Source organism: Tubulanus polymorphus, chromosome 4 (genome assembly GCF_964204645.1).
Source record: "Tubulanus polymorphus chromosome 4, tnTubPoly1.2, whole genome shotgun sequence".
Lineage (NCBI taxonomy): Eukaryota > Metazoa > Nemertea > Palaeonemertea > Tubulaniformes > Tubulanidae > Tubulanus > Tubulanus polymorphus.
Window position 1 is genome coordinate 14,736,599 of NC_134028.1, and position 13,274 is coordinate 14,749,872.

Genomic DNA, 13,274 nt, shown 5'->3' on the forward strand with positions numbered 1-13,274 from the left:
TTGCATTATTAAATCATTGGGATCTGTTGTTTCTAATATTAAATTACCGGATTAGTGCTCATTGTTTGTATCCACGTGTTGAATGTATAGTGTATACATTGAATGCCGCGCGCCTGTAGTCTAGTATTAGAATGCTGTGTATCGATTATTGGCACGCTGCCACAGCATCGCGGCTTATATAAACACTGTACAATGAATATACGCGGTTTTCTTTCTTTTTTGATTTTTAACATTAGTTAATTTTGAAACATTGGTCTCAAAAACTCGACTTATACACCAGAAAATACGGTATATAAAATATGATTAGGAGAACCACTTTTCTTTTGTCAACACGTCACACATGACTATGGGCCACTGTGGTGTTCTCTGTTGGAGACTGGAGGTAAGTTAAATTTGATAGCTAGTTATAATGATGATGCGGCTTTTGGACAGGGATCTTACTTAATTTCTTTTAATTCATTGTTCACATGGAATAGATTTAACAATTTCAAATAATTTATTTGCTGTGGTGAGAAAATCATCAGGTTTTTCAAGAAATGACATAGCATCTGTTAGAAAAATGTATCAATTCTTATTTTTAGACTATCTATAAAAGGAGGAATCATGGACCAATTCAAGTTGATTTGCTAAGATGGACATACAGATACCGAGAAAAGACTTCTTGTAGCAGCAGTGATTATATTTCATGCAATCAGATGCCACCAGTGAACTTCAACTGTGAAATTTGCAGCAGGGATAGCTAAACGACGCAATTTTAAAAAATAAAATAAAACAAACGCTATTTCAGTAATAACTTGATTCAACCTGAGAAAAATAAGTCAACAGCTGATGTACAGTAGTACCCCGCCTTACTTGGTTTTCCTGGGACCAAATTTGTAGTCTTTAAAAGCTAACCGATATTCCGAGGTAACAAAGGGGATTTCAATAGAATACCAAGCAATGGAACCAGAATTCAAGCCCAAGCTAAGCGAATCTGTGGCTTTAACACTTGATTCGGATAAAATGTAGAACTGATTTCTTTTGTGTAAAATGTATAATGTATAACTTAAGCTGTTAATTAATATAGTTAGATTAACGTTCAATTATTGGATCTTTCTTGTCGACTGGTTTTATTTTGAGAGTTTAGAGTTCCAGTTAATCCACAATGTGCAGTGCCTAGCCTTCATCTACACTAAAGCCAAGCCTGTGTATGGGAAAATGTTGTTCGACTCTCATAGGCCAGACAAATCGAGGTATGAATGCAGATGGTAGTCTCCAGCAACTTGAGAAAGTAAACCAAGTTTTGACCTCTACCCGGGGACGACCCTTTAAGGCCTCCTTGTAGAAAATGTAGAAATATTAAACCCAATCGAAGCTATGCTTAAGAAAAATGACAGTTGAACCTTTATTTACGAATTTCAATGACACCGAAAATAAAATCGAAATAATCAAATTTCAATGCTAGCACTTATTATGGGTTGTCAGGTTCAGCCTAACTGTACTTTCATTCAACTACTTCTTGTATGAAACGTGGAAATGAGAAGTTGCAAGGAGTTACCAAACAATAATAAAAACAATTGAGAATTAGAATTACTGTAGTTAAGAATTTATTCAAATGAAGTGAAAACTTCATTGTTAGCTCATACGGGTACATACATGCACAAAAAACAATAACAACAATCTATATCATGATGCACAGACAAATGGAAGTAAAATATTATTCATTTATTTTCCATTTTGGGGAAGCATGATGGTAGTTTTTGGAACTGCAGTTTTGATGAACTAATTTTTGGCTAGTAAGTATCATGTTATACAGTTTGTCCTGAACAATTATTGTTCCTCCTGATTCAACTGAAGATTCCGGCTCTTGTCAAGGAAATGAGGTCCTCCATCAATCGATCAAAAGTTGAGCTCAGACCACTATCTCATTTGCCGAAATTATGGCAACATTTATGGGGGACCTCTCCTTCACTATAGCTACTATGGTCCGGCCATATGCATTTTCAAGCTACTAACCTATTAATTGTGATCTGATGCCAGTTGAAAATGTTGAAGGGAGCCGAAGACAACGACCTTGTAGGCGTATCTCTATAACCCGAAAAAATCGGTGAAGACTAAAGCACGGTTTAGGACCCGGCAGCAGACACCGGGCCCGGAAAAATTTTCGAAACGTGTATCGTCGGTTTCTAGCACGATTTCAGCGTTTTTTGGGAATTCCCTGAAATTTCAGCGTTTTTCTGGAATTCCCTGAAATTTCAGTGTTTTATTTTCAGCGTTTCAGTGTCTCAGAGAAGTTCAGGAACCGTCCGGAATGTGGTATAAAAAACGCCTATCTGAACTAGAACTCTTAACCACAAACTCAATTTGTTTATTAGTCAACATAGATGGCATTCCATTGCACAAGTCTACCAATACTCAATTTTGGCCAATCCTAGGCATGTTTAACCGATGTGAACCATTCATTGTGGCTTTGTTTTATGGAACCCAGAAGCCGAATAATGTAGATGATTATCTCCATGATTTTTTTAAGAATATTCAGCGTTGAAGGATACAGGAGTTATGTATAATGATATCTTGTACCATATATCCAAAACTGTATTTGTGTGTGATGCACCTGCACGTACATTTATTAAATGTATAGTTGGTATTTTGCTTGCGAAAGGTGTGAAATCAAGGGTGAATATAAATCTGGAAGAGTTATCTTTTCTAGTCAAGAAAGATTTGAAAAGAGGACATTGGACAATTTCAATTCAATGGTATATGAGGACCATCAGGCACATGGAAGATCTCCAATCATTGATGCTGGGATTAACTGTATTGACACTTTTCCGCTTGATTACATGCACATTGCATGTTTGGGTGTAGTAAAGCGTATGTTGAAATATTTGAAAAGGGGTCCTCGGTTAGTGCGTCTCCCAGTGAGGCAAATCAATCTCATATCTGATTCATTGAAGGCATTTCGTCTCAAAATTCCATCTGAATTTGCATGGCAGCCGATGGCTCCTCTCAGATTCGACCACTAACAGCTTATAAACGTAATTTTCATTTCTGTCAGAAATATAACTCAGTGCCTGACCATTTCGAATTTGCGTTTAGTAATTTATTATGAATTAATCCTGTGTAATTACCGGGTCCAAACAGCGACAAGAATAACGCAAAGCATTGTCATCCATTGATAAAAGTACATCCCGAAAAGCCTACAAATTACCGGATGACCTCGAGCGTCAAACTCAACCGTAAATCGCGAATTCAGACTTACAATTACTCCGGATCCGTCATTTACTGCGGACAATATGCAGCCAACATGGCGGATGGTTGAAATCATTTTCAGCAAAAATTTATCGCAAATTTATGGCGAGTTTTAGGAGTCAATTGATTAATTCTATTAGTAAATCAATTTACGTTGGCTACATTTCCTGAAGATTTCTGGCTCAAATCAACGTAATATGGACAGGTATGGTAGGGATTTTCCTATGGAATTTGACTTCCGCGTTCACTTGACAACTCGGATCAATGACAACGACAGGAGAGTTTATGCAATTCAAGGTGAGAATCCACTAACCAGGGAATGTTAGACATGATTTCTTGGTCTAACTGCAGTTAAGGTTACCTTTCCACTGGGTGGTGCTATGATATGAGTACATATGATAGCAAATGAGTACTCGGCAAAGCAATGATCATTGTTGGCTACCTACTTGCCTAATGCCTAGCTTTTTTTGGGGGGATACGCCTAGAATAGATTTAGGCCCTTAATGTAGTGTGTAGAGCCATTGGAAAGCCTTAGTAGTTAGTAAGGGACTGGTTTACACTATGTATACGACTATTTATTTCGATTACTTTCCTTCCAGCTAATCGTGGAATGAACTGGTCACTATGGTCTTCAATTCTTTTGCCGATTCTTGCAGCTGGTGGGAATATATTTAAACCACAGTGTGCAAGTGCACGTTTCAAATTAAGCGTCTCGGATGCTGTAATAGTTTTTTTCTAATGTCATGTTTAAAATATTTGGATCAGTAATCAGTCGTGCTAGTGTACATGCAGAAATGGATTCATTGTTTATTATGGGATGATAATTCACGGGCATCAAGAGTCCTACGATATACCCTTGATATGAAGCTTTTAAAAGTTTATCAGAGACTTGTTTTGGAGTTTACCGAATAGCCCTTAAAATACCGAATCCACATACCGAAAAAAATACCGAATCTTGCTCTGCGAGACAGTAGTAATAGATGTTTCACGACAAACGCACAATTTAAATATTTATTATACTTTCACTCCTCTATGATATTACATAACTGAGTAATTCTTACATTAGATTGCTTAATTACAGGTGGAAAGAGGTCAGATGGCATGAAAATCGGCTGTGGCTGACTAATTGACGCGCGCAGATAAAGCGTTGAGGTTTCAAAAGATGTCGCCAAAATGCTTGTATCATCAGGTGTAGACAAATTATCCGAAGATAAATGAAAACTCCACCTTGTTGATCATCAGATGATTTAGCTGTAATTATATCGTCTAGATCAATCGACACATAATTAATTTCAAAATCTGTGTTCAGTAGAATTTCTTTCAATAAAATAAGAATCTATTTGACAAATTTTTTACTAATGTATTCAGGAGTGAATCTTAATTGATCTCAAAACCAGAGAAAGCATTCTTCAAAATTCAGAAAATCCTAGACTCATAATCAAATTCTGTGAAGTCATTTAAAGTCTTTTGCTCGAATCAAGCCAAGGGCTCAGGTGGCTAAAATTCAATTCCTCACTGTCCTATAATGCAGAGTACGACAGAGTTTACACACTGAAAAACGTTGCGCTGTGTAAGTGTAATTTGAATGTCAGCAATATAATGACGACCCTGCCCCGCGCGCTCCATCTGAGACATAAATAAGTTGGACTGTATTGCTTCGATGCTTTGACAAATGGACTCCTAATATCCACATATCCAGCATAATGTTGCATCAGGTTGCGCTTCTTGGCAATAGTCATATGTTATGGGCTAGAATTATTTCGATGAAATCTTCGTACGCTTCCCAGTTCGTCATATGAACCAATTAGGTAGAAACCCGTTATTGCTGCTATGCAGCTATATTTTTCATTGTTATTCTTTGATATTTTTGCAGATGACTTAGAATCGGATATATCCGATGTTGAAAATGAAGGTAAAATTTAAAATAAGTCTGGTTCAAGTGTCTTTTGAGCACTAGAACTCAAGATACTTCTTTTAAAGAATTATATATGTATTGAAAAATTGCAAAATGAATTATTTTATTCAAAGGGTAAAATAGTTCTAAAAATTAGGATCATCTACCAGATTTTCTTTCGTTTTTATCTGAGAAAGTGGCTTAGGACATAGGCTAGAACATAATTGGTCGTAGACCGATCCATATCATTAACTTAAATTGTTTCTTGTAGACAATTCTCAGGTTCAACTGCCGAAACCCCCGGTTAAACTTATAAGGGTGGTTATACCTGAAAATAAGGATAACATGTGACAGAAGTAAATCTGACGATCATGTTGAATATATTTTTATTGTCTTCCAGGTGCGGTTTCTACAAAAGCTGAGACAAGATTTTCTCAGACTAGTGATGACCCAACCCCAACTAATCCGACAGTTTCAACTGAGGGTATGTTTTCAAATTAAGTAACACCCCTTTTTAGAAAGCTATCTATCCCCACACTCGCAACATTTTGCTACCTAAAGAATTTGAAATGTAAAAGATGTTTCTCTGCATATTCAATTCTTATGAACTATTTTGTGTGTTCATGAACCCGGAAACCCCCTTTCAGTTCTTTGAATCTACGAATAAGCCCCCCATCTTGAAGTCACTCTACATCTCCCAAATTCCCTTTATAATTTTAACAGTAAACATTGACTTTGACTCAAAGTAAGTTAATGTCTGAGAGTTAGAGTTCGTTTTAAACACTACGAGCATACAAAGGTGGTTGGAAATTTAAATTTGTCCAGTATTGGCGCTCGCGATTCTCAATTGTACAATAAGTTCCATAATTCCTTACAGGTTTCAAAAGTCCTTCAGCATTTCGAAGTCCTTCACCAGCTTCTTCGAGAAATTCTTCACCATTTGAGAATAACGCCAACAATCCGTTCAACTTCAAAAGCATTTCACCAGCACCTGAGGACAGGGGATCTTTTCCCGATGTCAACAGCATAGTAAGAATTAACATTTTGACTGAAGAAATGATTTTATATTAATTCTTTTGGCGACACGAGTTGAAAGATTTTATATGCATGAAATTATGGGGCTCTAAAACCCTTCATAAAAATCTGTGCATGAATCCTGCTGGGCCTTATACCATAAGCTGGTTTAACATGTTCTTACAGGGTCATTTCATTTTTAGCCACTTAGGGCATAAATCCCAGCGGGTTGTGCTGTTCACTTTTCATCTTCTTGTTCATCTGTGCATTGACGGAATCCAGTGTTATTGGGAATTTTGAAGACATTTCTTTGGATTTTCTTGATATTTGGTTTATATAGGCCTATATGAGTCTACCCTAGATGCATATGCAACCCAAAAACAGGCATGATAAGATCCAAGATGGCCGACTGGCAGCTATTGATATTTGGTAATATTGGCCACTGCATTGGAAAAAAATGTGACATCTCAAAATCATTCAACTATGTGTAATTCGTAAAGCCAAGTCTATGATTGAAATGAGTTTAAAGCTCTTTAATTATGCTATTAAATCATTAGTGGGTGTTAGATATTGAAAATATCTACCTGTCAAGCATTTCACCACGCAGGCTTGGCGTTCTTGTACCCCCAGTATTTAATTACAGCTTTTTTTGTAAGCATGTGTCTATAGAAAATTCAAAAATGTATTTATTTCAGAATTTCAGCGCTAAGTGTTACATGCTTTGAATGACATTAAGTGTCAAATGAATAGGATTTTAGATCAGCGTGAATCGGCAGATTAGGATTTCCATTTAGTTGTAATGAATGATATAGAAGAATTCCAAGCTTTGGAGGAGAAATTAAGGGAGCCACAGGAACATGTACTGTTGGTAAATCTTTTCATTAATATGAACCTTAAATAGTGATTAGATGCGGCTTATTAGATAACAGTATTACAAGGTAATGAGGGTGGATCTAAGGTCTGATTGAGGGAGGGATACACCATATAGGACGTGTCATAACTAAAAGGGCACCTAAGCCCAACCAAAAGGTGCAGAGCGGTTCGGAACATTTTGAAATGGTTTTATTTCAGTGAATTGGCACTTATGATGTAATCAACTGTACCATGTTTTTACCCGCTTACTTTCTGAAGACTCCCTTATCCTGGAGCCATGAAATATCTGGGAACCTTGACAAAGGCGCACCCCTCTGAACACACCACTGGAACTTTCTTTTAAAATTTACTTCGTCACTGGTAGCATGTACTTCGAAGACGGTACTTTTTTTATCATTTTAGTTGCAGAGACTAAAAAAAGTTGGGGGAGAAACGTTCAAGGATTGTATTGTGAACATAATGAGGAGGTAAGAGTCTACAAGGTGTTTCATTAACATTTTAGCCGAATTTTCCTGTATGTTGTTACGGCCATTCAAAAATGTAACCGTGTTTCTCGTCACAACACGCGTGGGAATTATCAGTGATGAAAATCAGTTAAAAATAGAATGATGGCTACTGCTAAAATTTAATGCTACCCTGCTAAAACCTCAGTGCCCTGCCTAATGTTTTTTACTGCCCTGCTTAAATTTTTTTTTTCGGTTTCGTTGTGGTATGCGTAATTTACGGGAAGCTAAATCAACAAGATGTGCCTACAAAGTTATGAAATCGGATGCGTGAAATGTTCTAGTAGTTGGAACGTAGCCAACTTCTAAGATAACGGTGGTCTCTAGAATGATTGGCAGCTCAGTGTTCGGAGCCTACTATCAATATCTACGAGAGTGCTCGCTGCATATGGCACGTGTCTCTGATCAATAAAGTTTGTTTAGCGTCTGTGGATCATCAATAAATGTATGCGCAAATGATGTTTATATACATTTTTGTTGACTGCATCATTGATATTGTGTCATATAATATCTAGTAGGATTTTCTTTGAGCTGAGTAAAGGTAACACATAAAAAAAAATTATATGTAGCGGTGATAGTCAAGCCTCAACGTGAGTGTGACATTGTATTCATATCCCTGGCCAAGTGCCAAGTACCTGGTTTTCTGGAAAACTACAACTAAGCCACGTATTGAGGCATGTTCTTCTCACTACACGCCACGCTGCCTCGGCGCTGTTGCTTGTAAAATATCTTATCTTATATGTCCCATTTGATTTCATCGAAATAGACTTTACACTTCAAAATCGTCTCGCTTTATTTTCTAAAAAAATTGCATGTAAGTGTTTGTTCATGCATTCATTCTCTTCAGTGCGTAGTTCGTCGTCAGTTTCTCTAAAAATAGACAACCATCATAGTAACTGAGCCACTCGCCCAGTTTTCGTTGATAGATTTATTGTGATATTTGGCGTCCAGCATAAAAACCATCTGTGACTTTTCACGAATTCCAGTGTGATTTTCTGTCTCAGACACTCTGCGGGGCGTTAAATTTTAAAAATTTTCTTGGGGAGGGCCCCCAAACCTCCCTCAGTCGTCGCGTCGTCGTTGAAGAACAAGGATAATATATCATACTGCCCCTGCTATAAATTTGACCCGTGGAGAACGCTGCTACAGCGATACATTAATCACTCTCCTGAAATGAATTTCAAACTTATAAGTAAGGATCTATTGCGTTAACATTTCGTCCATCGTCTGTACACCTGAAGACAATCCAATTATTTTGGGAAGTTTTCAAGACGCTCTAGAGGATTGTTTGATCTTTGGTTTATACATGTATTTACCCTAGCAGAGTTGCCACTTATGTGAAGCTAAAAATCTGGAAAATAAGTCGGCGGGTCTGGGGCCCTCCCCCGGAAAATTTTTCAAAATTAGAACGCCAGGAGATGCGTTCTGGCGCAATACGCGTTATAGGCCTCACTTTCATTACCGCCTACAGATCATTTTTTCAAATAGCGATTGGTTCCGTCAAATACACCTCATATATAAACCAGAGCCAAAAACAAACGAAGCGTCAGTCGATTTCGATCGTCGCGTCATCTTGGTTTAATCGTGTACTGCAGGGTTGTTGCCACTACGTGGCAGCACAATACGGCTTTTTTGAACCCTCTACGGAGCCGTCACGTTTTGATGTTTAGGGTCGAATCCCGAATTGATTTATTTTTTTCGCGGTGTTTTCTTTTGTGGTTATTTGACTTCTCCCGAAAATCCGGAAATGAAATTGGATTTTTTTTGAATCCGGAATTCCGGAGAAATCCGGAGAAGTGGCAACTCTGACCCTAGATACAAATTCTGCTAGTTAACTGGCCTGACCAGAATAAAGATGGCCGCCATTCTTGTTCGCCAAAATCATAGTAGGGGGTACCTCGATTCTATGCAATAGGGAACATTGCAGTTTGCCCCTAAAACAGACGTGAGTGCGTTATTGTGTGCCCTTGCTCCGATGGAATCACGCACAAAAATGCCCTTATTTGAAATCAGCACCCAGCCCTTTTTTAATGCTAGATGAAGCACTGTTAGACACATGTTGTGATTGTTAAACATGGTAATTTAATCTTTTTATCTAATAATCAAGATATTTAATGTCAGTCATGTTGTCCTTGCCTGGGAGAGTTGATTTGAACATTTGCATTTCATTTCATACCAGTCAATTGTAAGGTTGCTGCTCATGACATTCTTCGATTATGTTAAGTTTCAAGGTTATTGGTGTGTGTAAATGTCCACCAGGTACACTTGAATAGAGGCTAAGCCAATCATAGAGGAGGCTTTGCTTTCTGATTGGCTTTTTAAAACAGATATTTTTGCGATCAGATTTTCGCGAAAAAGCTCGTATAAATTTCAACGAGGCCCTCTTTCAAAATTCAGCTTCATCGGGGTTGGAAAATGGTAATGCTCTAATGAATGGTTTTATGAATATATGCTAAGTTGCACTGTCAAAGAGCCTTTACTCTAGAAACCATGTCATTTAAATTCGCTCCATTTGTATAGCAATAGGCTCAGCCTACGGCTGGCCTAATAAACTAGGCACATGTATGTATTAGTCTACCGTAGCAACCTAGCACCGTACTGGGTGAGCAGTTCAGTAACTACAATGGTAACTACAATGCTGTGCACACAGCATGTTTGCACTTGATTGATGGTAGGCTTTTTGTGTTCATTGCTTGGAACTAAGGGTTCCGAGTTCACATAAGTTCTGTTTTTTTACAACTAACACAACCGAGGGGTCACATTCATAGGTGCATTGAATGTCTAACATAACTGGATTTGGTCAACGGACAGACCGACAAACGGACTAGAAGTGAACAAAACAATATGACTTAATAAACAAGAGATCCACAGATCTTTATATCTCAAGATGCATTAAGTCAAATGAAATAATTGTGGGACCATTAAGATGTTAGACTAATCAGATGCAGGACCAATGGGATGTGGAATGAATTGTGGGGCAAATGAGTATCGTACTCTTTCACCAAGAACCTTAGTGTCTGTTGTTCCACAATGTTGGTTACAATAGGATCGTAGAGCGACGGAGATCAATGTGGAGACAACCACTGCCAGGGCTGGGTGAACAGTACTCTATGTTATAAATAATTACTTATTTCGTACGATAAACCCTAAACCGAAAGAAAATCTAATAGCAATCTAATGTCAATCAGCGCGGCGACGGGTTTGGGCCAATTCAAATGAGCGCCCGTCCACGATGTAGCGTATCGATTGAATCTCTAATTTTTGCATAATAAAATAGTTGTGGGGAGATTGAATCAATACGACGATTATCAAATTAAAAGTAAACATACAATGAAACTGTCCAATTAAATGAGAAAGTTATGAGAAATACTACAAAATGGCACACAAAAATTCGAGCAGATTAAAAGACTGGTTTGTCTGCGTCGTATAATCTAATATGCCCTTACTTTGATTGGCTGCAGGAGATCAGCTAACTGCAGGGAGCATTTATTTTACATCAATTAGACGTCTAGAAGTTTTATGAAACAAAATGCTCATTGGAATGTTCTTAAAAATTTGACAAATTGACGAATTGACATTTCAAACAGATTTTTAGCCGCATGAATAAGCTACATTTTGCACATAAACATAGTTGATTGCATGACTTCGTATAAGTGTTACAACCCCATTTGTAAACAAAAATTCGATTTTTGGACCCATTACAACAAAATAAAACCTCTCAAATAAGATTAATTCCTGAAAGTTGTTCCTTTACCTCTTCATTACCACTTGTGACGTATATCTACGTTGCAAATAATGACCTCTCACCATGCATGACAAATTTTTACGTCACAAATACCGTACGTTACATTATCTGCTGTAGTGAAGAGGTTTAATGTTGTAAATTGAGGTAATATATATTGAATAGATATCAATACTTTTCTGGATTTCTGTTATGAATGGCCGACGCCTATACTAACTAAAAAGTAGTAAGGAATGATATATAACACGCAATGTACCCCATACTTACTCTATCTTTTTTATCAGAATCAAGTCCAATAGATGCAGGAGTTCCAGGTAATACATCTGGCAACTGTATGAACAGCAACTCTCCTTCCTCTAAAAATATAGTTTCATAATCTCGTAAAAAGGCAGTCATTTTTCACAAAAATATATAAGATTAGACATTATCATCAGCGCTTCATCTAGCATTAAAAAAGGGCAGGGTGCTGATTTCAAATAAGGGCATTTTTGTGCGTGATTCCATTGGAGCAAGGGCAAATAATAACGCACTCACGTCTGTTTTAGGGGCAAACTGCAATGTTCCCTATTGCATAGAATCGAGGTACCCCCCACCTACGATTGAGGACTAGATACTATGTTTAACTCTGATTTTGCCATGAGTGACACACTTGACCACAGTACATCCTTACACCTATGCCTGTCAATGAACAATAGTTAATCTGATAAGGAAAAATGATTTGGAAAACCAGTTGCAGACAAAAAAAGCAGAAAAAAGCAATCTCAAAAAGCAAATCTTAGAAATATCAAATTAATTGATTTAAATTGATAGTGTTAGTGATTGGCAAGTAACTGTTGATAATTTGTAAGCAGCCAGCTTAACCCTTCGTGAGCGGCTCCCGACTATAGTCGGGAAATCTCGAACCACGGAAACTAAGCGTCTCCCGACTTTAGTCGGAAATTTTGTTTCCGATTGCTCTAGGAGGTGCTGCCACCCGTGGCTTACCGGAAAACTAATCTGCGTTGTAAATCGATAGCGCACGGTGTACACTAACTGAACAAGTGTCTGTGACGTACTAATACATGTAGTAATGGCTGCCTCCAGGCCGAAACGAATAACACTTGATGCTGCACTCAGCTATTTTGAAGGAGACTCAGATAGTGATGAATTATCGGATATTTCAACCAGTAGCGTTGCTTCAAACGGTTTAGTTGTTAGTAACGATGAAAGTAGAGGGTCAGTCGAAGTGAGCAGCGATGAATCGGTGAATTGGAACATAGCCAGGACGATGGTGATGGGGGGGTAGGGGATAACGTTGCCCCACCCCAAAATTTGCAGCATCGAATCCTTGACCACAAGGACTGGGAGGATATCACTGAAGGTGATAGACCGGATTATCCTGTTAGTGAAGAATTTACAGGAAACCCAGGTCCAACGGTGAGTTTTCTTATCTTTTTATGATGAAAATTGTTGTCAGGGGTGACCTATTGTAAAAAATTTTTTATCCCGACCATAGTCGGGAGCCGCTTTTGACCGTTTTTTTTCCAGTTCTAGGGAACAAACCCAGAATTTTCATTTCTGTTTCAGAATAATTAGTTTGGTTATAGAACAGTTATTTAGTACACATATATGTTTATATATTTCAGCTTCCAAGAATGGTAGGACATGAGCCGATTGACTACTTTCGGCTATTTTGGCCGAATCACGTGCTCGATCGAATTTGTCAAAACACCGACACCATAACCAGAGCGAAAATTGCTGCAACTGACGTGGCTGGAGACCTAAAACCATCTTCAAGGCTGAGAAAGTGGAAAACACCTACTCGTGAAGATTTACTTTGTGTTTTTGAGATGGTGATCAACATGGGTGTCATCAGATTGCCATCGATTTGGGACTACTTCTCAGCACGGCGTACCATAAATATCCCATTCTTCCATAACAGCATGCCACGTGATAAGTTTCTACTCTTGTTTTGGAATCTTCATGTGGCAGAGCCCATAGCTGCAGGACAGCCTTTGCCATCCAAAGGATACAAAGTAGC

At 38.0% G+C, this 13,274-nt stretch overlaps 1 protein-coding gene across 1 annotated transcript in view; it reads right to left on the bottom strand.

Annotated features, from left to right (window-relative positions):
* The window catches only part of LOC141904223 (DNA-directed RNA polymerase III subunit RPC4-like), a 111,581-nt gene that overhangs the window by 40,586 nt on the left and 57,721 nt on the right, over nt 1-13,274 (bottom strand). The window contains exon 7 of the mRNA XM_074792786.1: nt 11,522-11,610. Within this exon, the coding sequence (XP_074648887.1) occupies nt 11,522-11,610 (89 nt within the window). The remainder of the gene's footprint in view (nt 1-11,521; nt 11,611-13,274) is intronic.